Source organism: Schistocerca americana, chromosome 4 (genome assembly GCF_021461395.2).
Source record: "Schistocerca americana isolate TAMUIC-IGC-003095 chromosome 4, iqSchAmer2.1, whole genome shotgun sequence".
In the NCBI taxonomy this organism is placed as follows: Eukaryota; Metazoa; Arthropoda; class Insecta; order Orthoptera; family Acrididae; genus Schistocerca; species Schistocerca americana.
Window position 1 is genome coordinate 712,280,742 of NC_060122.1, and position 25,962 is coordinate 712,306,703.

Consider the following 25,962-nt stretch of genomic DNA (forward strand, 5'->3'; position numbering starts at 1 on the left):
GAAATTCCTGCCAATTCCTGGAATAAAATCTGTAGGACCATAAGATCTGGAGGTACATAAGTGGTTATTAGTGTGTGCTCAGTTTACATCATTAGAATGGAGAATGTAAATGATGAACAGAATAACTTAGAAGAATAAAATATAATAAAAAATAATGTGTAGTTATTCAAATTATTAAATTTTGTAAAAGATTCAGAATTATGGCTTTCTATAGTAACAAATGGCTTATATAATGTAGTACTGAAGACAAGAATGTACATTGCAAGCTGTAGAAGGCACTGTTTGAAAGTTAAGGAAAATCCATAAGATGCCAAATATTCTTGGAATTTGAAATGAAAGAAAAATTGGACCGCATGTACACAGTAGTGATGCCATATAAAAAGTTACTGTTGAATCAAAGTGGCTAAAGGTGAATAAAGAAGAAACAAACTACAGAAGAAACAAACTGAAATTATGTAAAGAAGAATCAAGCAGAAAGACTACAGAAGAAATGAAGTTAGATAATGCCAAGAAGAAATAGAACGATTAAGTTTTTTATAAGAAAACACTGACAGGTGTACAAAGGAATACCCATGCCTATCATGTAGCTAAACATGCAGATGGCAAAAAAGTGACATATCTGAAGATTTGACTGGGCAGGTAGAACTATGAGTGATGAAGCAGAACATGAATGGTCTAAAGAAGAATTTTGTGTAAAAAAATAAATAAAAAATAAAAAAATGATACCAATAGGTTAGAACGCACCAACACAAGAGATTTGGCCAAAATATTGGATAAGTATCACCAGAACAACCAGTAGTCACAAAGGGAACTGCCAAAGAGTAAAAATACAATGTACATTATACTTGTGTACCACATCATCGTAAATTACAGATGAGAAAAGAAACAGTTCACAGCTGTAGAAGTAATAAAGCATAGATTTATGAAGAATAGCAGTTCATTATTTAACAACATGTATAAGGAGCCATATAAGATGATTGAAGCCAAATATCTGAAGACATTGAAGCTAGTAGAATTTGGAAAAGCAGAAAAGAAACAATTCTGGAAATGTGCAAAGACATATAAAAATGTATTTTTGCAAAAGAGACAATTTCCAAGAAAGGCAGTAAAACAGACAATTGCATCTAAAAGATATTAGAGCAGACATATGAGAGAGTTATTTGTGTTTGCATTTTATATTTGTTAACTATGAGTGGTATGAAGTGTTAAGAAGGTACTCTGAACAACGTTATCACACAGGGCAGCAGATGTTAGAGACAGTACATAAAGTGCTAGGAAAAGATGAAGAGCACAGCACACTTTCTTTGCTTGTTAGTAGCCAGCAAATGGAACACGTGGCACAGAACTCCACAACAGCAACTCCACGACAGCTCACACCAGAGCCATTGCCAGTACTGGCTGATGTTTCATGTAGCAGTTGAAAGCTGATGTTGAGAGAGGTGCTTCAGAGGCTTTCAGCAGACGTTCTGACATTTCAGAGATGACCAAGCTATGATCTTCATCACCAATCATCTATGCACAGCTGCCTGCTTTCACGTTGTATAACTAACAAAACGTCATACAGAGGCGGCGCCTATGGAATCAACTAGTTCCATATTTTGGGAAATGGTAATATGAACTAAAAAAAAAAAAAAGGAAAAATTTTGAACACTTCCTCATCTTTGCTACTGTGAACAATCTCTTAAGTTTTAATTTTTAATAATTCAGGTGTCAAGTGAGAGCCTGTAAGAAATACTGAAGGGATGGATGAATGAAAGTGTGAATCTGTTGCCTATTTCAATATCAAAATTTTCAGTACTAAGGTTGAGTTAAGAGGGCACCATTGGTATCTGGTATTTCAGATGAATTATTTTGGTGGTTCTACGGATTTTGGCTTTTGGACTTATTTTGCCTAAATTTCTGAGTTACTCATTGGTTACCAGGAGTATCTTTTTTGTTATTTCCCATTTCTAGCATGGAAAAAAATCCAGTGGGAGGATGAAGTTCTTATATATCTAATTTTGCCCCCTATCTCTAATGGACCAGAACCCACAGGTGGTGCAGGGATGCTCCATTATCTGTGTATAGGAGCTGTCTGGTACTGCCAACTTGGCTCACAGCAGTTGGTTTGAAAGTCTGCAAAGTGAGTCACAGGTGAGTATGGTGTGCAAAATCACATGTTAGAGTGCGGAAGTAGGTGTGGACATTAATAATTTATGATTCATATTAGTTTTGCCTGAAATGAGACATAATATTTTGTGTCAGCCACGCCAAATTAGAAAAGCTGGCTAACTTGAGTCGAGTTCTACAGTGGCCTGAAGAACAGAGTTCCTGGGTACAGAAAAATACTGCAGAGGTAAGGAAATACAGTACTAAACTAACTATAGCAGGTGTTTAAAGTGACCAACATTCATCTCTTGGCACTTCTGTGCCCTGGTCAGCGGGTTGCTGAAGGCAGATTGAAGCTGGAATTGCTACAGTCTCATCTGAAACGTTCTGCTTCAGTTCTTGAAGACTGTACACCTTAGAATTGAAGGCTCCCCACACAAAGCAATTGCACAATGACAGATCAAGTGACTTGGGATGGCCAGCTAGGGCCACAACTAGACTGATCTCTGCAAACAAGTCTGTCGGAAGTGAAGATCGTATAACGTGCTCCGAGGTTCGGCCGGCTGCATGGGTAGTTGCTCCATCCTATTGGAAGTAACTGTAGGTCTTTTCCTGCTCCATTAATGCTGCCACAAATGGTAATCCAATCATATCCACTCGTCCAGGCCACTTTTATTTGCCCCACCCAGGTGAACTGTGTGAATCCTAATATACTCTGAACTTTACTCATCATAGGGACTTTTGTATTAACTTATTTAAAGTAAAAGAGAGTGTATTTCAAACTGATCTGACTTCAAGAGCCCTTATTTCTTTTTGTGTGTTTCTGACTTAGTTATATGGAGTGGTAAGAGTAGAAGATTGACATGGGTCGTGTCAGATATTTGGTTAGGAACTTTATTACCATGAGACCTGTACCTTTGGACAAAAGCTATCTACCAATGCCATTGAGATCAAGAGTCCAACACTAAACCAATATGATCACAGATTATAACAGCACAAACATTAATCTAAAACCAATGTGGGGCTTTACTAGTTGGCTGTTACAGTGTCTAGTTCATGTTACTGAGCATCCTTCATGGCAGTTTACTTTTGATCACTGCAATACAAGTGTCAGTCACTTCCCAATGTGCAGTGTGTGCAAGGGCTGGACAACACATCTAAACATCAGTGGCAGTGAATAGTGTTGTACCAGTGCTGAAATGTTTACACTGTCCTATTTTCAAAAGACAAAGGTTCTCTATCAACAAGAGGTTCTAAACAGCTCCTCTCCAGGGGCCATGAGCATTAAAATTAAAACCCCATATAAGAGAAATGTGTGGGGTAGCCGTGTGATGAGGTTACTGAGATCCTCCTGCTCAGCAGATATGGTAGATGGAACAGATAGTGAACTTACGTTGCAGGTATACTGTTACAGCAACTGCTTGCACAACATATTAAGGGGGAGAGGAGGAAAGTGGTATGTATCATCTAAAAAGATGACCACTTTACCTTTAGCTTTTGCTTTCTCCCCACTCAGGTAGTCCTTTCCATGATGGCCATATCCACAAAGTACAGGGGCGTTGAAGCCTTAAAACATGCATCTTGTATACACAAACACTATGGTGTCCCCTGTACTAAGTGTTTCAGTTCCTCCACATGAGCTCTGAATCCATTAATGTCCCACTGTAGTGTGGGAGCCATTTTATCAGTGATATTTATCTTTCCTCCTGTTGTTCCACAGGGGTGGGGATCCTTTAACACTTGCAGATTTAGTTGAAAGCCTGGATAATTGCCTTTGGCCACCTTCATATTCTACAGACTCTGAAGCTGAATTGTTTGAACTGTCAGACAAAATTGGATTTTCATGATCTGATGGTTTATGATTTTGTGTTATACATTTTTCTGTGAGTTTTTCTTTTGGAGGAGATATTTAAGTTACATTTGTGGCCTTAGCAATGTTTGCTGAAATATGCCTGTTGTGATATTGTAAGCTAGAAGAGCACTTTTGCAATTACACTTAAGAAGTGTAGATGTTCATGCTTGTAATTTTTAGCCATGTTCATGTAGGTGCATCAGCTTTCTGGATGTAGTTTTTGAGGCCAAAGCTAAAAAGTAATGAACAAAGTGGATCACATGGCTTTATATCTATATGTTTGGTTTCCCTGTATGGAATTTGCTTTGTTATTCTGATATCTTGTATCTTCTTTTCTTCCAGGGATATGGTGCCATATTTACTCCTGGGAGAGTTATTTCCAGAACAGTTTACACACCAGAGGAGATAAACAAATACCTCCATCATGGGCAGCCTTATCACATCTGCTGTAAGTGGCTTCTCCTTTATACACTAGAATGGAGTGCACTTAAATCACTCCTCCTCAATCCCACTCATCCTTCACTTCTTTTGGAATTTTTGTAATGACTCCACTTGAAACACCTTTGCTATAATTCAAGATGATGTGTAGTTCAGTTTCTATGGCTATCTCCTGGGCATTAAGCTATCTTGGGATCTGTTGTTCACTGGGAACTGGATGTTTCAGACAAGAATATCCCATTTCTTAACCACATTAAAGATCTTAAAGTACCAAGAGTGACCTAAAGACCCTTGCCAATGTACAAAGGTGAAACTTTCTCAATGCCATCCTCTTTTCTTTCAATGATTAAAAATACATTAGGCAAGCAGCATGTGTTCTGCTACTGTTAATTGATGCACCTCATATAATCCATTCTTCAGGAGGACTGGTTACCTAAGCACTCTTTTCAACACTGCATGCCCCGTGCTTAGAGAACAGCTCAGGAACTGTAGGAAACTGAACTCCCCGAGGCGTTTGCCCTATAGAATGGCCAGAGAGGCATGTATTGCTTTATTGAGGGTACCACGGATGCCACAAGCATTAGCCTCCTTAGTTGCAACTGTATCCAACCAGTGGTGAGAATTCTTTCAACAGTTACAACCCACTGATTCCAATCTGTCAGTGCTCAGCACCATGATGATGATTACGTTAATGCTCTTAGAATAAGTGCTTTCAAAAAGTACTTTGGTTTTTATTAAAACATATGAAGTTCATTTTCTTTAAAAATAAAAAAAGTTCTATTGCATGCTGCTACCAAAAACAAGCCTCATGTTGTGCACGTTTGGTCCTCTGCTTACTGGAAGCAAAAGTTACAAAAAATTAAGGAAAATGGAATCCGTTAACAAAAGAGAAAGTACAGGTGAAGTCACATGACCTTTTCAGATGTTAACAGTAATGAAAGAAAATATGATGACTGTTGGTATAAAATAATATTTTGAAAAGAAAAACGGTGGCAACAGGAATAGGGCAATGATATAAAGCATATGGTAAAGAAACAGCCAAGTAAGGGGGTGAGGAGCAGAGCTCTGCACTCTGGGTCATCCATAGATTATACAGCCACGAGTGCGCGATTGGGAGACGGTAAGGCACATAATTCAACTAGGATGTTGATTAGGTTGGTTTGGATACAGACTACTACTATTGGGAACAAAGGCAAAAATTTAGATGAAGCACTCCTTATCCCAACGAAAGATGAGACAGTCAAAGCTGTGACAAAGAAGATGTCGACTTTTTCAGTTTCAGTGGTATGGTAATTTATGGATGATAACTGCTTCACAATGGCACTGGGTAATTGATATCATAGGAAGAATGGGTGCCTCTCAGCTTGCAAAATTATGATGAATCTCTACCCTCAACCCCTAAAGTAGCATTCTAAACAGTACCCTATCCTATTCCTACGCCCCCTCAATCTCAATCTTGCAACATAGCATATAATAACACTACAGAGAACTTGTATCACCAGGTTGTGCCTCACAGACTGTGTAAAGGGCCAAGAAGAGCACAAACAGCTCACAAGAAAAAGGTATGCACTGCTTCTCAAGGATCTGGTTCTAATCGAACCTTGCCCACACTCTATTTGAAGGAATTTTTCTACCCTGAGATGCCTCAGACACAGGGCATGCTGATGTATATCGCCATGCTCCAGTCAGGAAATAAAACCGGCAGTCTCCTGTGGCTTAACAGTAAGCCTGCCAGCAACAGTAACTTTACAAAAACCATGATGCCTAGAGTGATAGACCAAGCCACTAAATTGCCACCTTTAGTTGACACAGGCTCACATGTATGTGCAGTCCCACAGACACAGCATCAGAATGCCAAGCACCAACATCAATCTTGTTACAACAAGCAGTTTCTCCATAGCAGCATATGGCTGGGTGACAGTCATAATGAACATAGGCTTGTGTAGAGCTTTTGAGCAGCATGTTACCAATGCCAATGTCACCTTCCCAGATGTAGGTCTCTTATTTTCTGTCCTGTGACCTCATACTTGAGATGACATAGTTGCATCTTGGACCAACCAATTTCAGTACAAACAATTAGCCAGCTAATTCAGACCAGTGATCTTATGATGCATTTACTCACAGGACTGCACTTCTGCACCTCTTAGCAGAATTTCCATTAATATGCATCCTGTGGTGTTCCATAACCTATGTCCCCTCTAACAACATTCAACAGTGCATGACTAACATCCACAGCTGGCCCACCTGTGTTCTTTCAACTTCTGCATCTTGGTCCCAACAAACTTTGGATTGCCACGACAGAATTCAGCACAATCCCACAAACAGGACGTACAGTTCACCAATTTACTATATTTTCATGGGTGAATCTAACACAACTCAGCTGCAGTAAACTGTCCAGAGGCTGCCCACTAATGATTGTTCTGCCAAAACAGCTATCCACATCATGAATATGTAATGCAACACACACTGAGGAAAACATGTTAGATTTGTACTGTCTTTGCAGTCTGGGTGGTAAGGGTTAGGTACCAAATCTCTGTGATACACCAGGTATCACAGTTATCCTGAAGTATTCCCAGAGTTTACAGTAACGGAGAACTGGCAGTGCAGTCCAGCACTACCTCAAGAACCACAGAATCAACCAGTACCACAGTCTGGCGAGACCTCCGAAGAAAGGAACAGGGCGACCGGTGGTTAGATTTTCAGTACCAAAATGGTTCAGGGCATCACATTTACTGACCCCACTTACAAAAGAGCTGTAAATGTTCCTTGAGATTCAGAATTCCAAGGCTTCTTATGCTGCAATATGGAATCTGAAGATGACTGCAGTTTACCAGATGAAACTTATGAGGTGAACATTGCTGCATCTTGACTAACATTAAAACTACTTCTGGGAGATGTGACAATGCACTGTAAATCATCTCAGGGCTCAACGAGTTTTACAGTTTCTGCTTTTTGAGCGCACATCATCGTGACAGTTGTCAAAAGTGGAGTCTGCAGCTGTGGCTGGCCTCAAACCCTCAGTCAGAGGAAATATTCAAAAGGAAGCCAAGTAGTGCAATGCATAAAGGTTGTGCATCATAATAAATACTGAACAGTAAATCGCAAGTAAGGAATGCCATCCAATGCTGAAGCATTCATGAAAGTTGGAACTGTATTCTTATCTCATGGCATGATTTTGTTCCTGTAATCAAATAATGCCCTTTGACAAAGAATATAATAAACTAATAGTGACATCAAATTCATTGTGCTTAATGAACTTCTGATTGCTTATCAATTAATACTAATGATGAAACAATCCATCATTGACCAGAAGAACCACTTTTTATGATTCACACAATTTGTGCTACATAATCTCATTCAATTTTGACAATAGTCTTTCGCATCTTATAGTCTCACATGGTGTCTTAATAATGAACTGGCTCTTTTCGTTATTGCTTATAGTTATTATATACTTTGAAATTAAGTAAATTACTGCACATATTTCAACAAGTTTATAATAGAAAAGATATAGTCACAGGGCTGTTTACACGTGGTGCATTTTAGGCCGTACATTGCTAATGCAAAATGTAACTAACATACCAAAATTGTTTTTAAAACTGGAAGAAGAGCCACACCTATTTCCAATCTCTAGTAAATTACCAAACTATCAGTTTAATAAGTCATAGCTGCAAAATACTAAAGCGGATTCTTTACAGACGAATGGAAAAACTGGTAGAAGCCGACCTCGGGGAAGATCAGTTTGGATTCCGTGGAAATGTTGGAACATGTAAGGCAATACTGACCCTACGACTTATCTTAGAAGAAAGATTAAGGAAAGGTAAACCTACATTTCTAGCATTTGTAGTCTTAGAGAAAGCTTGTGACAACGTTGACTGGAATACTCTCTTTCAGATTCTGAAGGTGGCAGGGGTAAAATACAGGGAGCGAAAGGCCATTTACAATTTGTACAGAAAGCAGATGGCAGTTATAAGAGTCGAGGGGCATGAAAGGGAAGGAGTGGTTGGGAAGGGAGTGAGACAGGGTTGTAGCCTATCCCCAATGTTATTCAATCTGTATATTGAGCAAGCAGTAAAGGAAACAAAAGAAAAATTCGGAGTAGGAATTAAAATCCATGGAGAAGAAATAAAAACTTTGAGGTTCGCCGATGACATTGTAATTCTGTCAGAGACAGCAAAGGACTTGGAAGAGCAGTTGAATGGAATGGACAGTGTCTTGAAAGGAGGATATAAGATGAACAACAACAAAAGCAAAACGAGGATGATGGAATGTAGTCGAATGAAGTCGGGTGATGCTGAGGGAATTAAATTAGGAAATGAAATACTTACAGTAGTAAAGGAGTTTTGCTATTTGGGGAGCAAAATAACTGATGATGGTCGAAGTAGAGAGGATATAAAATGTAGACTGGCAATGGCAAGGAAAGCGTTTCTGAAGAAGAGAAATTTGTTAACATCGAGTATTGATTTAAGTGTCACGAAGTCGTTTCTGAAAGTATTTGTATGGAGTGTAGCCATGTATGGAAGTGAAACATGGACGATAAATAGTTTAGACAAGAAGAGAATAGAAGCTTTCTAAATGTGGTGCTAGAGAAGAATGCTGAAGATTAGATGGGTAGATCAAATAACTAATGAGGAGGTATTGAATAGAATTGGGAAGAAGAGGAGTTTGTGGCACAACTTGACTAGAAGAAGGGATCGGTTGGTAGAACATGTTCTCAGCCATCAAGAGATCACCAATTTAGTACTGGAGGGCAGCGTGGAGGGTAAAAATCGTAGACGGAGACCAAGAGATGAATACACTAAGCAGATTCAGAAGGATGTAGGCTGCAGTATGTACTGGGAGATGAAGCAGCTTGCACAGGATAGAGTAGCATGGAGAGCTGCATCAAACCAGTCTCAGGACTGAAGCCCTCAACAACAACAACAACAACAACAACAGTGTGTGGCTGGATTGAAGAGTTTTTAGCAAACAGAACACAGCATGTTGTTATCAATGGAGAGACATCTACAGACGTTAAAGTAACCTCTGGCGTGCCACAGGGGAGTGTTATGGGACCATTGCTTTTCACAATATATATAAATGACCTAGTAGATAGTGTCGGACGTTCCATGCGGCTTTTCGCGGATGATGCTGTAGTATACAGAGAAGTTGCAGCATTAGAAAATTGTAGTGAAATGCAGGAAGATCTGCAGCGGATAGGCACTTGGTGCAGGGAGTGGCAACTGACCCTTAACATAGACAAATGTAATGTATTGCGAATACATAGAAAGAAGGATCCTTTACTGTATGATTATATGATAGCGGAACAAACACTGGTAGCAGTTACTTCTGTAAAATATCTGGGAGTATGTGTGCGGAACGATTTGAAGTGGAATGATCATATAAAATTAATTGTTGGTAAGGCAGGTACCGGGTTGAGATTCATTGGGAGAGTCCTTAGAAAATGTAGTCCATCAACAAAGGAGGTGGCTTACAAAACACTCGTTTGACCTATACTTGAGTATTGCTCATCAGTGTGGGATCTGTATCAGATCGGGTTGACGGAGGAGATAGAGAAGATCCAAAGAAGAGCGGCGCGTTTCGTCACAGGGTTATCTGGTAACCGTGATAGCGTTACGGAGATGTTTAACAAACTCAAGTGGCAGACTCTGCAAGAGAGGCGCTCTGCATCGCGGTGTAGCTTGCTCGCCAGGTTTCGAGAGGGTGCGTTTCTGGATGAGGTATCGAATATATTGCTTCCCCCTACTTATACCTCCCGAGGAGATCACGAAAGTAAAATTAGAGAGGTTAGAGCGCGCACGGAGGCTTTCAGACAGTCGTTCTTCCCGCGAACCATACGCGACTGGAACAGGAAAGGGAGGTAATGACAGTGGCACGTAAAGTGCCCTCCGCCACACACCGTTGGGTGGCTTGCGGAGTATAAATGTAGATGTAGATGAAATAAGTGATGTATCTTGGCGCTATGCAGAGTCGTGGCTCTTGTTTCTCTTTCGTATATAATTTATTAAGTCAATTAGTCACATTCAAAGCTAACATTTCATTACTAATTATTTTCATTTTAAAACTGGAGCTGGACAATCACAGATAAGGTAGCACAGGTAGCCTTACACAAGTAGCATATATTTAAGTTTGTCTTGTCTGCACTAACAGCTTTGTTCACGAAACATTCAGTAACTGTTTTATCATCCACGGTGATTATATCAGACCTGTTTCCTGGTGTCCAGTCAGCAATTGTGCCATGAATATTTCAGAAATTACATCAATTCAAAATTTTATTGCTATATGATCTGACTTTTCCTTAGTTACATGTTTAAAAGACTCATTATCAGATTCTGTCATAATTGCAATTTAATTCGCCTATCTGCTACATTTTGTGTCTGAAGAACACAATGCAACATATCAGCTATAAGAGAAATATGGAGTTTTGAGAAACTACAAAAGCAGAGTTTGTTGAAACTTTGTCGTACAGCTATGTTCCGCAAAGAATCTGTTCATGTGAACTAAGCCTTAAGGTGATAAAGGAGTTGAATCTGTATCCCACTTTTTCTTAAATTAAAGAACTGAATCTGTATCCTTCTTCTCCTTCTCCTTCTCCTCCTCCTCTTTTAAGACACACTATCATTTGATAACTGTTGCTGAAATATCAAAGGCAATATATCATCATCTGCAACCTGAATATTTATCAACATCAACTTAAGAAATCTGGAAGAAAACTGTTGATTAGTACTGGGAACTATTAAATTTACTGAACTGCTTGGGCAGCTTCAATGGAAAGCACACCAGGACATCAGGGATAAAGCTCCTGATAAATATGGATCAACATTTTATAATTACAATCCACAGTCTTGTAAACTATTTTTTGAAGCAGAATGATTGTTTTTTTATCTGCTGACACTGACAAGTGTTACCGTGACTGTGATGGGAGAGTGGAACCCTAAACCCCTGTTGGAAGAAGACTCAAAATTTCATTATTGTTTTGCTGTAGATGAAGTGTTTCCCCACACAGAACATGGAATGAGGCTATGTCCTTAAAGCCAATTAATGATTTTGTATAAAATCTTACTCTGTGCTATTGGCCCAAAAACTTGCTGTCCGCCAACAAATCCAGATAATGCTACACATGTGAATCATCTAGCAATTTGAAAGTAAGCACAGCAGTCATACCAGCATTAATGTAGTGAAACAACTGTCAACATTGTATCAAATGCCAGTGTCATCAACAGGATAAAAAGGTGATAACCCAAAAATTTAGAGAAGCTATTACAGTGATTTAATGGTGTCAAATTTTTAAACAGTTTTGACCTCACAAGAAATTACTAGTAATTTTTATTGCACCCAGAAAACCAAAATACATCGCATTTCTGTACAATGGCCAGAGGCTTCAATTTAAGAGAACCTCATTTAATTTGAATGTATTTTCTGCTGGCATTATGGGAACACTCGCTCAGTTGTATCGACAGATGTCAGGAGACATGTGCAATACCATCCACAAAATTTAGATAGAAGAAAGCACAGTAATTAGATAAAAATTGAAGATAATATACCAGTACAGACATATTCAAAAGACTGCCAGATTACTGTGGCTGGGTCACTACTCAGAAATAGTAAGTGACCAAGTCACTGCATGACATTCTAAAATCCCACACCTATTATTTTTAATGAGTCCTGACATCACACAAAGCCTTAAAACATGAACTACTCTCACCTCATTAGCAGTCAAAATAGAAGGCAGGTCCTGTAGGAGATCCAGTTCTGCCGTCAGGTTGTAATATAGAACAGATTCAATAAAGATGTCATATTGACAGCTGAGGTCCACATTTCTTACACATGTCGGCTACTGGCAATGTATAAGATAGCCATGTGTCAATGGGCAATGTCCCACTCCATCCCTTGTAAGTGCTACTTCTTCAGCTTTTCACAGCCAGAAAGAAGTAAGCTATGGTCACACTGAAAGCTTCACCTGTCACAGTTTACAGCTCCACACCAGCAGCCACTATGCCTCCCACCAACATGTGATCTTTGAGCTCAATTTGTGGTAACAGCCTACAGAGGGACCGAACAGTGAGCAGGAGGTGTAAGGGTGACCGGTAGCAAGAAGGGCACTTTGGGAATAAGACCACATAAGAAAGTCCTTGCCGTAATGCCATCTTATCTGCTCTCACAGTGCCTTCAGGATATCAAAGAATTCAGCATAACAACTGAAAACTGCTTTTGGAGCCCTTCAGGATAAAGTCTGAGAACATCTATCTGCATCTACATCTATACTCTGCAAACCACTCTAGGTGCATGGAAGGCGGTACGTCCCATTGTACCAGTTACTAGCGTTTCTTGCTATTCCACTCACGTATGGAGTGTGGGAAGAATGATTGTTTGAGTGCCTCTGTGTATACAATACTTATTCTAATCTTATTCTATGTGAGCAATAAGTAGGGGTTTGTGTTTTACTATTACAGAAATCATTTAAAGCCTGTTCTTGAAACTTTGTTAACAGTGCTTGGGTAGCTCAGTTGGTAGAGCACTTGCCAGTGAAAGGCAAAGGTCCCGAGTTCGAGTCTCAGTCCGGTACACAGTTTTAATATGCCAGGAAGTTTCATATCAGTGCACACTCCACTGCAGAGTGAAAATCTCATTCTGGAAATATCCCCCAAGCTGTGGCTAAGCCACGTCTCTGCAATATCCTTTCTTTCAGGAGTGCTAGTTCTGCAGGGTCCACAGGAGAGCTTCTGTAAAGTTTGGAAGGTAGGAGATGAGGTACTGGCAGAAGTAAAGCTGTGAGGACGGGGCATGAGTCGTGCTTGGGTAGCTCAGTTGGTAGAGCACTTGCCCGCAAAAGGCAAAGGTCCCGAGTTCGAGTCTCAGTCTGGCACACAGTTTTAATCTGCCATGAAGTTTCACAAAATTTCCTCATCATCAATTTGTAATCCTGTATGAACTGCCAATAAGTGTTTTGTCTCATCACTGTTGTCACACATGTTTGAGTCCTGATTGTCTACAGTAAGGTAATTCATGACACTCCTGTCCTAATGCTGTACCAAGAAAACATTTCTCCAAGTCATCCACACATTGACCATGCACTACACCACTCACTCCCATACTGAACTGTAGTGTCATGCACACTTCTCATAAGATGATTCAATACTGTGCACAGCGACAGTACATCTGTGATTGGATGGTGGTTGTGGATCAATTAGGATTCCTGGGCTGGCAGACCTTTATTATAGGTGGTGTGTTAGGTTGCTGTCTGTACATAAAAACAATAAGTTGTTATTACACTTATCAGGCTTACCACAAGTGATGGGGGATTTGGATTTAGAGAAATCAAAATAAAACGTTTAATTTAAATCCTTGATTGCTTTAGATGAATTTCAAATGTTTATTATTTGATAGACAAGAGTAATGGACAATTTCAGTAATTCAGCATTATTTTTGTCTGCAGTTTTGACTAATACTTCTGGATTAACACCATAAAAATAAAAAGAGTAAAAATTAAGAATTTAAAGTTGAATTTAACATAATGCACTTTGGACACTTCAGAAAACATCCCTGAAAGATAGTGTCATCGTTTGCTGCTTTAGCGGATAGGTTTCAACTTAATTATCTCATATAAATTATCCCCTCCATCACAGGCAGCATGTGCCATCTATCATAGGTGTTTATCCATACAGTGTTTATGTATGAAAAAACATACAGTGTTCATGCATGAAAAAACAATTAGAATTAAAATATAACTTACGGAATTCAGTTGATCTTGAACATGACTCAATGAAATGAGAGTCTTTCTTTACTATCAAAAACCAACGCACGATTTTAGTGATATGTGGAAGAGCTTTCATTGCGAAAAAATAAATTATTGCAGAAGAACTTGGTGATGCTTACTAGTTTCCATATTTCCTAGCTGTGCTACTGAAAACAAGCTTAATAATGAACTGTTTGTCAATAATGGTGGGCAATCATTGCAACAATGAACTGTCTGCCTACTTGCCAGACTACTGTTAACCAATATCACCTGCAAGTGTAATTTCTCTAAGATGATGGTAATAAACGAAAGGGGAAAAAAAGTTGCAGAATGTTTCTATTCCCTACATGTAATTTCAGTGCCTTAGGATTTCATTGAAACTATGCACAATCATGAGTTCCATATTTTTAACCTCCTCTCATAGGCTCATTCACTCATGGAATGCCTGGTATAATATGTGTTATATCAGTATTAGAATACAGTTAAATGACTTACAATAAATGGGAGTAACACAAATATATTTTGGGGTAATTAGATACAAGCTACATAATGAAGCACTTTGAAGCACGCTTTGATCTTGCACACATTGCATTTGGAGAGGTCCCAAATAGTGATTTTCGACAATTTTGGAATTTTCAAAATCTGAAAAGTCAGTATGTGCATGCAAGTGACACAATCAAATTTGTTTTATGAATTCAGCCTTATCACCTCTCTATACACACCAAATATTGTTTCAGTACTATCATTCACACCCAAGATAAAAAATACCGGAAACTTGCAAAAATGTGATAACTTGTGTAGCTGTATTACTTCTCAACCATGAACCATTGCAACACATCCTTGCTTTCTCCTACAAGGGAGAGGTGATACCTTTCAAATGAGATCAACCATTTGGCTGTATCTGATTTAAGGAGGTAGGTGGTCACACATGGTGGCACATTTTTTGGAGGGGGGTGGGGGGAGAAAGAAAGAGAGAGAGAGAGAGAGAGAGAGAGAGAGAGAGAGAGAGAGAGAGAGAGAGAGAGACCAACACTGTAAGTTTGGGAGGGCCTAGCTCAGTCCCCCAGGGGTTTCACATTTCAATGTCTGACTTATGAACTTACCTTAGTGCAGGTATTAACTGTACTAAATTTCATTAACATTTGTAACCATGATGCTGTCTGTCCGTTCCATCCATTGTCTGTACCACTCTCAGCGCAGGGATAGAGTTATTCTTACAGAATTTGTTATGCTGATACAATACACTATAATGAACAAAGTTAGGAACCACTGCGTCAGTGGACAAGATTATCATGTACTCTTTACTAGCGTCTCCTTGAATAGTACCCAAAGGCATGGAGGTACCTTTATCAGTTCAAAATTGAACATGTGACCTTCATTGAGGCAGTGCTCTTTCAATGCAGATTTGTGTGTTAGCAAAAGCGAATGTTTCTTATATATTCAATACAGCAATATGTCTGGATGATGTCTTGGCATCCACACTTCCAGCCAATATTTGAAAACATGTGGGTCCTCTAATATCTTTGATGGCATCCAGCATTTCCTTAACTCTGGATTTTGGACATAACATAACATATGTGGATTTTTGTTCTGAAGATAGTTTCTAGAAGGTGCTGCATCCTGCCAGGCAGACCGCTTGATCTCTATGAGATATGATGGGGAATACAGTATTGGAGAGTAGAAGCTAGTGCAAATCCTATCACTTATGTAAAAATCTCCGAGAATTACTTTTTACTGGTACACAGACTGTCACAGTACATCATCTGAATTCTTTTTATGAACAGTAAGGCTGGTTACCTGATATTTCACCCAGGAAGATTAGCTATCAATTATGTACTGATGTAGGGCTCACTGGAAAAGAGAATGCACCAGAGATGCAAAGAATCTGGAAATAATGAAAAGACAAGGATGCGAGGAAAAAGAATACATTTGTTTGTGCTGAGATAAGAATTCAGATGAAACAATACAACATCACAAGAGACAATACTGATCCTACAAATTCTCTAGGGAAATAGGTTAAGGAAAGGCAAACCTACTTCTCTAGGATTCATAAATTTAGAGAAAGTTTCTCACAATGTTGTCTGGAATACTCTGACGTTCTGCAGGCAGAGGTAAAGTACAGGGAGCAAAAGAGTATTTACAACTTTCACAGAAACCAAACAACAGAGTCAAGGGGTGTGAAAGGAAAGCAGTGGTTGAGAAGAGAGTGAAACAGGGTTACAACCTATCCCTGATGTTATACAATGAGTACACTGAGCAAGCAGTAAAGCAAACAGAAGAAATAAAAACTCTGAAGGTTGCTGATGATATTATAATTCTGTCAGAGACAGCAAAGGACTCTGATGAACGACCGGACAGAATTGAGAGTGTATTGGAAGAGGGCTATAACATAAAAATAACAAGAGCAAAACAAGGATAGTGGAAAGTAGATGAATTAAATCCAGAAATGCTGAGAGAATTAGGATTAGGAAACAAGACATTAAAAGCAGTAGGCGAGTTTTGCTATTTGGGCAGCAAAATAACTGCTGATGGTTGAAGTAGAGAGGATCTGAAATGTACACTGGCAATGGAAAGAAATGCTTTTCTGAAGAAGGGAAATTTGTTAACACTGAATATAGATTTATACAACAGGAAGTCTTTCCTGAAAGTATATGTATGGAGTGCAGTCATATATGGAAGTGAAACATGGACGATAAACAGTTTAGACAATAAGATAATAGAAGCTTTTGAAATGCTGTGCTAAAGAAGAATGCTGAAGATTAAATCAGTAGATCACGTAACTAATTAGAAGGTATCCAATAGAATTGGCGAGAAACAAAATTTGTAGCACAATATGGCTAGAAGAAGGTGTCTGTTGATAGGACACATTCTGAGACATCAAGGGATCGCCAATTTATGCTGGAGGGATGTATAGAGGGAAAGAATCATATAGGGAGACCAAGACATGAATATAGTAAGCAGATTCAGAAACATAGGACCTAGTCGCATGGGTAGTTGAATCAAACCACTTTTGGATTAAAGACGATAACAACAGCAACCTCCAAGACACATTCCAGTACCTGTATTTTATATGCTGACAATAACTGTAGTGTTGGAAAAACCCAAAATAGCTTGAGAAAGCTGCTGTGATTTGATACAGTTATTGATCAAGAATATTATATCAGCACGTACTACAAAGCCAAACCTTATAGATAAAGAAAAACACGATGCTTATAAAATAATTTTCGCATTGGCAGCATCAAATAGCAAGCATTGCAATGCAAATGGATCCCTTTTGCTCCAGTAGACATCTAAAGTGCACTTTTATTTTGAGTTAAAATTAGATATTTTAATAATTATGTTTTACTGACTATGGGCCAACACAAACTTCTTAGTAACATACCTCAAATCTGAACTGTCTGCTAGGCACATCAACACCTGCTATATCTACAAGATTGGCAAACTGTGCGTTGTGATGGTCCTTGAGGAATTGTAAAACTGGAACTACACCCTCTGGGACAATCAATACTTCAAGTTCATCACCTGCTGTCAGCTGGACTTTCTGCACAAACTTTGGAAGACATTCTGCTACATAACAGCCATAATCACTCAATTGTGCACGTTGTGCAGCATCAAATTTACGAGCAGTTGCTGTAACATCCATGTCACATTAGACAAGGTAGACATATACATGTATTATCCAATATATTATATCATGAACTGAAAAAAAAAGTAAACTAATTAAAGGTGTATTATACAAACAACCAAGGCAAACTGATTGCATCTTTCTATACTGGCCATAATTCTCTTCCTGTATGAAGAAAATAAACAAGAAAAATATATGTAAATAAAAATGGGTGACTTACGCCTAGTTTCTGCTGCAGCTGCTGCATTATCATGTTTACGTCTAAGATGAATGGGAACACCGCTCAGACAGCCTGTAGGGAATTGTACATTGACAGCTTTCAAATACGTTGTCTCTATCCCCACTAAATTCTATACATATCGTACTATTCAAGTTGTAAGTGAAAAATATAGGAAAGTACTTTCACTGGCATACGATTAATTCATCAAAGGTTCAACAGCAAACTGAAGTGTCGTATTTGGATGTTACTTAATAACAAACACCAATGGAATGTTTTCAGCATATTAAAAGTCTAATCCTGGCTCTTATATAGAGATACAAAAATTGCTGCCCGTTTTAACAAATACAACACACGAAATGAAAATTCATATAGATAAGTATTTATTAGTGGCTTACCAGTCTGAGACACCGTTGTTCTAAATAATCCACATACATTTCTAATCACAGACACAGCCATGTCTCATATAATAACACAAACACCCACAGGCTTATTAGGTTTCGTGCTTTCTGCTAGATCTAAGATGTTTCACAGTCAAAGATATTTCTATTGCAGCAATTAAATGCATTGCGTTAACCATGGAGGTAAGAATTCTTACCTCCATGGCATTAACATATTTGTTAAAGTGCCGCCACACCTCCTTGACAGCAATTAAATGGCTCGTTGGAAACTTCGCCGCGATAACTCACGCACGATCTGTTTTGGGAAATCAGTGTCTGGATTAGTCTCTGATACCGATGAATGTTGATCACCGGCATCTCGGCAGCGAGTGGGCAGTTTTTATCCTAAGTTCAATCGTTTGAATTTCTAGTAAAAATGTGAAAATAAGGTTATTTTCTGCAATTTACAAGAATTTGTTGGCTCTGCAATTTACAAAAATTTGTTGGCCAGTCTTGATGAGTGCCAAATGAAATGTTGCACTGTTACTCGAAACTGAAAGATGGCTAACATAAATTAATTATTGATCCATTCGTACAGAACATGCCTTGTATGAATGTCACCAAAAGTTGAAATACTCGTTCTGTAAAGAATTATCATAGCTTAACATCGCTTTAACGATGACATTATCACACATGTAAAGTACCTGACAAACGTTTCAAAACCACGGTTACAAGCAGATAAAACCCATGGTAGACCTGTACTAAAGACTGACAAATTTGAAAATCGGTATAGTTTTATAATATATACAGTAGTATGAAGACTGACTACGCCAGATTAGCCTACGTTGAATGTAGAAATGTGTATAAAGGACAAGTAATGTTCAGTAAATAAGATAAAAAAATCAGTAGTTTCATATCTCAGTGAGGAACTTCCACTTCCAGCACATGGCAGGAATATGTAGAGAACTGTGACTCATGTTTAAAAGAATAGTTGACCATGAACCGGATAGATATGTACCTGGTAAAAACAGTTCATAATGGGAAGGACCTCCATCGTATGCAGAAATAGACTACTGTATAATAGGTATCAAAAAAGCATAGCGTTATAGTCAATGAGATGCCGAATAAAACGCGTTTGGCTGTCAAGACAGTAGTGCGTGATACCTTCGACGATTGCTGCAGCAAAATACTGTCAAATAATATTTCACAAAACCCAAATAAATTCTAGTTGTATATAAAGGCTGTCATTGGGAGTTTATGGGTAAATTACCCCGGAGAAGGGAACTTACACCAGCTTTGAGTGGACTCAAGGAAGGGAGGATGTCAATCACTTTGTAGGAGTATATGGATAAGTAGCTCCAGGGAAGGAAACTTATACCAGGTTTGGGTGGGCCCAAAGAAGGGAGGATCCCAACCACTTTAGGGGATGAGAGGTATATTATGTCAGTGAGGGTGCGAAGTTAGGGAAAAGAGTACCTAATCTCTGGAAGGGCAGTGCTGACAAATAATTATGAGTATCATTATTTGCACAGGGGTAAGTACCCTGGGTAAGGGAGTATTTCCTCCAGACTGATTAAATAAAATTATTAAAGTTAAATAATTTACCTGTTTCCAAGAACACAGTGTAATCTCATAGTGCTCTGACGTTTGATCCTAGAATTGCAGAAAATATTTACCTGCTACAAGAAAGAAAGAAATTTTCGTAATAAGGTATAATGAAATACGTGTTAATGGTAAAACCAAATGCAAAGGAATGTTTACTGCAATAATAAAATTAAAGAAAAACTGAAAGCAATAGCGAAGCTATTGTGTCTATTTATGTGACACTTTTATAATAATTGAAGTTGAATGAGTGGTTACAACATCTTTTCTCTTAGTGGAGGGATACGCACTGATAGCCGGCCATTGTGGCCGAGCGGTTCTAGTCGCTTCAGTCTGGAATCGCGCGACCAATATGGTCGCAGGTTCGAATCCTGCCTCGGGAATGGATCTGTGTGATGTCGTTAGGTTAGTTAGATTTAAGAAGTTCTAAGTTCTAGGGCACTGATGACCTCAGATGTTAAGTCCCATAGTGCTCAGAGCCATTTGAATGTAATGATACATCCCATTCCTTAATGAGAGGTATCATGCCCTTAAATACATACGTCAGAGAAAAGATGTTCATGACTGTGAGTAGTCAATAAGTGGTGAGTACCCCACTCTTGTGAGGTATTTAAATTGTAGGTTCTGATATCAAGAACTAATGATCCAGTGACTGTACAAAAGTAGGTAGCAGTCAGACGACCCTAGTTGCTCATGTACAGTAAGGAGCTCCACGGAGTGGGCAGTGCAGAATAAAAAGCGCCATGAAATCTAAGAACACGAAATGTCAAAGATAATAATTGTATTGTAATTGTTAATTATCAAGTTGAATATCAGATCTGTTATGTACATAGTACAGAGAGGCAGTAGCTGTTCTCATTTATCATGTACTGACTTGTAATTTTGAAGGTAATATAAAAGGTGAGTTGAATTTCACTTCCTATTTATGTAGCGGAGTGAATGAGAATGGGAAGTTAATTTTCAGCAGCTTTATCTGCAGCCTGCAAGGAAACGAAGTCTGTAGGAAGAAGGCACACGGATTCAGGGCAAAGACTACCTTGAACCTGGTTAATAATACTTGATGGCGACCAAATATTCAGTAAGCAGCATTCATTGTGCGACGCTAATTCGGAAAGCAGGTTACAATAATTTTTTTAAGAGGACAAAATTAATTCATTTTAATATAATTTACACTCATTGTAGTATAGGTCTTGCATTATTTTTTCACATAATCACCATTTACCTCAATACCTTTTGTCATCATTGGGACGAGTGTCATAGATGTCTCCTGCCGCCTTTTTCGGCCAGTTCTTCACTTCGATTTTCACTTAGTCGTCGTCGGAAAAGCGTTTTCCACAAAGGCGTTCTTTCAATTTAGTGAGCTAATGATAGTCACTAGGTGTGAGATCAGGGCTGCGAGAGGTAAATTATCCCAACGAGACGAAGTAATAACTCTTTTGTGTTGCGTGAGCGCTGTGCAGACGCGCATTGTCATGAACTAAACAGACTCCTGTTGTCAGCATCCCGCGACGTTTGTTTTTTATGGCTTGCGAAGTTTCTTCGCGGTGTCACAATATCTTGCAGCATTTATTGTTTCATGTCTTTCCAAAAAATCAACGAGCAGAACCTCTTCTTAATGTCCTAAAACACTGACACCATGATTTTCCTTGCTGTTTTCTGAGTTTCAAATCTAGCAGTGGAGGATATATATTGCATGTTGGGGACTGTGGAAACCAGTGCCATCGTTTTCAGAATGTAGAAATGGAAATATTTATCTAACATCCAAAAGGGCATGATCATTGGCTTCCCAACAAAGTGTGGAAGAATTCCTGAAAGTTTGTAAACTGTTCATGTGCTGCTTTGGTTAAAGTATACCATATATGGCAAAATGGCACTATCCCAAACAGGCACCGAGACAACTTTGGTACACCATGGGCCATAGATGGCAGTGGTGAACGACAGCTGTTGAGATGTGTAGGAGCGAACAATCAACTGATGAGCAACTAATCACCCAGACGAACCAAAAGCTACCAACATTGTCTCCCCAGTCACTGTTCAGAGAACGTTACTGTTTATGGGTCTCAACAGCAGGTGCATGGTTCATGTACCCATGTTGACAGCTGTTCCTTGGGACAAAGGCTAGAATTTGCACGCCAATGCCGCAACTGGACGTCAACTGACTGGTGACAGGTGGCCTTTCAGATACATCACATTTTGTGCTCCATTGGACAGTGGTGACACACTGCAACAATCGTTGGAAGGCTCTAAGCCAGAGAAGGGAGCATTGTGGCCTGGGGAATGTTTTTGTGTCATTCTCTGGGTGATCTCGTCATTTTGGAAGGCACCATGTGTCAACCCAAGTATAGATCTATCCTTGGGTATCATATCCAACCCCACATGCAGTTTGTTTTTCCTCAGAACAATGGCACCCATCAGCAGACCAGTGTAATGTGTCACACAGCTCGCATTGTATGTCTATTGTTCAAAGAGCTCCAGAATGAGTTTACCATACCCCGCTGGCCACCAGACTCCATAGGTTTGAACCCAATTGAGATTCTGTGTGACCACCTCCAATAGGCAGTTTACACTGTGTACCCTCAGACGAGAAATCTAGCATAACTGGCCATGGCGCTGGAGTTGGGATGTCTTCCCATTCTAGTCAGTACCGTCCAGAGCCTCGCTGACTCTATTCCTGCATGTCTCACAGCAGTCTGCACTGCAAAAAGATGGTTATTCAGACTGTTGGCAGGTGGTCACATTAATGACTAATGGGATTTGACACTGATCTGAGTGCACGAGTTTTTCCTCACCCTGTGTGTGTGTGTGTGTGTGTGTGTGTGTGTGTGTGTGTGTGTGTGTGTGTGTGTGTGTGTGTGTAATGAACACACCCTGTATCTGCCTTCACACACACACACACACACACACACACACACACACACACACACACACACACACACACACACACACAGGGTGAAAATCGTGCACTCGGACTTCTAAATTTGGTCCCATGCATATTTTCGCCAGTAAATGGACATTAAACATTGACAATCTGGCAACACTGTAGTTACATGTATGGTAACCACCTCTGTCAGCAAAGAGGAGTACTGATGTGCAGTTGGTGCAATGCACATTGTTTTGTGTTAGCAAGCAGGAGGTTGATGGTTCGATTCTGTGTCAAGTCGTATTTGTTTTCATTTGATAAATGTAGTCTGCGTGGTATGGTATCTGGCATCTTAATCGTCATACACGCCGAGCGAGGTGGCGCAGTGGTTAGCACACTGGACTCGCATTCGGGAGGACAACGGTTTAATCCTTCACCCGACCATCCCGATTTGGGTTTTCCGTGATTTCCCTAAATAGCTTCAGGCAAATGCCGAGATGGTTCCTTTGAAAGGACACAGATTTACTTCCCTAATCCGATGAGACCAATGACCTCACTGTTTGGTCACTTCCCCCCAAAAAATCCAATCCAATCCAATCCAATCCAATCCAATCGTCATACTGCAATTACAGTGGATCTTCTACAAACATTTGCACTTACGTACTAAGAACACAAAAATGGAAGTAAAATCGTTTTCATTGCTCAGCTTTTAAAGAGGTCTTTTGCATGTTGTAGATGCGAATTGTTTCTCAACACTGCATCTAATAGTTTCCGAACCTGTTTTCCGTGTACCCTCCCCCGGTGGTCCCATCGATTAGTACCAACTATTATTCTTGCCATGTTCAGATCTATTACATTTCGTTAGGGCCTTACGACACCAGCAGTTCTAGCAACGTGCTTTGAAAATAATTTTCAAACTGGGTTACCATTTGTATGTATTATCACCATGGACTCAGCACTGAGTCCGGTAAGTGCATGATGTTTAGTAAGTTTCGCCATGTGTTATTGTTATCATGATGGTGATGAACATCATAATCGATGGAGATGTGGAAACATCATGTGCATTACTGTTAGGAAATCTGTGTAATTCGAAAACGAACATTTCACAGTTAGCAGTGTCGGGCTGAATCAAGCAGAATAAAGATGCAAGACAGATGATGTACCCATTAGGTGGAAAATCCCACTGTGACAAATGACATGTTTGCACTGTATGTGCTGTTCGCCAGATAGGGACTAATTGTTAGCGGAGTGACACACCCATGACAGACTCTATACACATTCGTGCACATATCATATTTTCTTATTCTAAAACAATGAGGCATATGTATGCAATACACAAAGGATGAATATGTGGATATACTTGTGGTCATTGGTGCATCTGATAACTGGGCTGGTGTTGCTGCTCACAAATATGCTACTAGATATCCTGGTCGACGTCATCCAGATGAAAACGTGTTTCACCATCTGGAGCTTCACCTTCAGGAGACAGGTTCTCTTCTTCCATCATCACTTGACAGAGATCGTCCATGGACTCACCATACTCCAGCTAGTGGGGAAGCTGCTGTGGAGGTCATAAACCAAGATCCCCAGCGCAGTGCATGTAGCATAGCAAGGAAGCTGTGTGTCTCGCAACACACGTGCTGCATGAGCATGGACTGCACCTGTATCATTAGTCTTTAATGCGAGACCTGTATCCTGCAGACCGCTATCTGCAGATGCAATTCTGTGAAGGGTTCTGACAACAACAGGAAGCCAATGACGACTTCATAAACACTGTAATATGATTAGATGAAGCAGCTTTCACTCGTCAGTGTCTCTTCAATATGCACAATACCCACCCTCAGTGTGATATTAACCCACACATCACCCTGACCGTGAATATCGAGTTCGCTTTGGCATCAATGTCTGAGCCTTAATATTGCGACACAAGAGTTTCGATCCCGACATGTTGCCTGACTTGTTGACTGCACAAAGGTATCAAGCATTCCTCTCAAACTATTTCCCTAATGCACTGGAAGATGTTCCTCTTCATGTTTGGCAGAAGCTAATGTTCCAATATGATGGTGCCCTGCACCCCTACGCTTTGGAATTATTGGGCCATGATATTTAGACCGAACATTTCAACAGAAATGACTCAGGCGGAGAGCTCCAGTTATTTGGCCTCCATGTTCACCTGACCTAAATCCCCTGGTTTCCTCCTGTGGGGACACTTGAAGGAGCACATGTATCCTACTATACCAACACACGTGGGAGCACAGATAGCATGTGTTCATGTTGCTCTTGTATCTGTAGATGCAGCCATGTTGGGAAGAGTCTGGAGCTGTATCATCCAGTGGGTTGCACAATGTCTGGATGTAGAGGGGGTCGCTTTGATCACACACTCTGAGGACAATGTACTCTTCTGTAAACGTCATATGGTCATTAATATGGAAATTATTATCATCATCACTGGTTGCTAATGTGTCATATCTGAGCACATATACTGCATGCATTATAAATGACTAGTAGATGGTGCTTTATTTAACTGTGTAGTCATCTTTAGCATCTTGAAATTGGTATTGTTTTTGTAGTTATTCTGTTCTGTGACAGGTCATTTGTTTCAACTCTCTATTTCTGACTTATCTAACCACGTTTTTGTTATGTTCCCAGTTACAAAACACTGTGCTATGTAAATGTGAGATATGCATGGCTTAAGAAACAGTGTACACTATATCATTATATGGCAGAATGAAACTGGCAAATTAAAAACAAGTATGCCTCGACGAAGAATCGAACTCTCGACCTCCTGCATGCTAACCCAAAATGCTATCTACTGCACCAACTGCACAGAACTACTCCTATATGCAGACAGGTAGTTCCCGTACATGTGATTACAGTGTTGCCACATTGCCAATCTTTAACGTCCATTTACTGCCAGAAATATGTTCAGGAGAAAATTTTGTGAGAGATATTTTTGTATTGGTAGTATCGCATTATGAATCCTAGTGCGTGCAGTTTTCTTCAGCCTGTATATACACCTTGTGATCAAAAGTATCTGGACACTTGGCTGAAAATGACTTAGAAGCTCATGGCGCCCTCCATCGGCAATGCTGTAATTCAATATGGTGTTGGCCCACACTTAGCCTTAATGACAGCTTCCACTCTCGCAGGTACACTTTCAATCAGGT

General features: G+C 39.6%; 1 protein-coding gene across 1 annotated transcript in view; it reads right to left on the reverse strand.

The window, feature by feature from the left end:
- LOC124612466 (NADH dehydrogenase [ubiquinone] iron-sulfur protein 3, mitochondrial-like) overlaps window positions 1-18,506 on the reverse strand; it is a 68,912-nt gene extending 50,406 nt beyond the window's left edge. Inside the window, exons 1-3 of the mRNA XM_047140694.1 lie at window positions 18,352-18,506; window positions 17,957-18,028; window positions 17,494-17,741 (exon numbers count right to left, since the gene is read on the reverse strand). Of these exons, the coding sequence (XP_046996650.1) occupies window positions 17,494-17,741; window positions 17,957-18,028; window positions 18,352-18,412 (381 nt within the window). The 5' untranslated portion in view covers window positions 18,413-18,506. The remainder of the gene's footprint in view (window positions 1-17,493; window positions 17,742-17,956; window positions 18,029-18,351) is intronic.
- Between the last annotated feature and the right edge of the window lie 7,456 nt (window positions 18,507-25,962).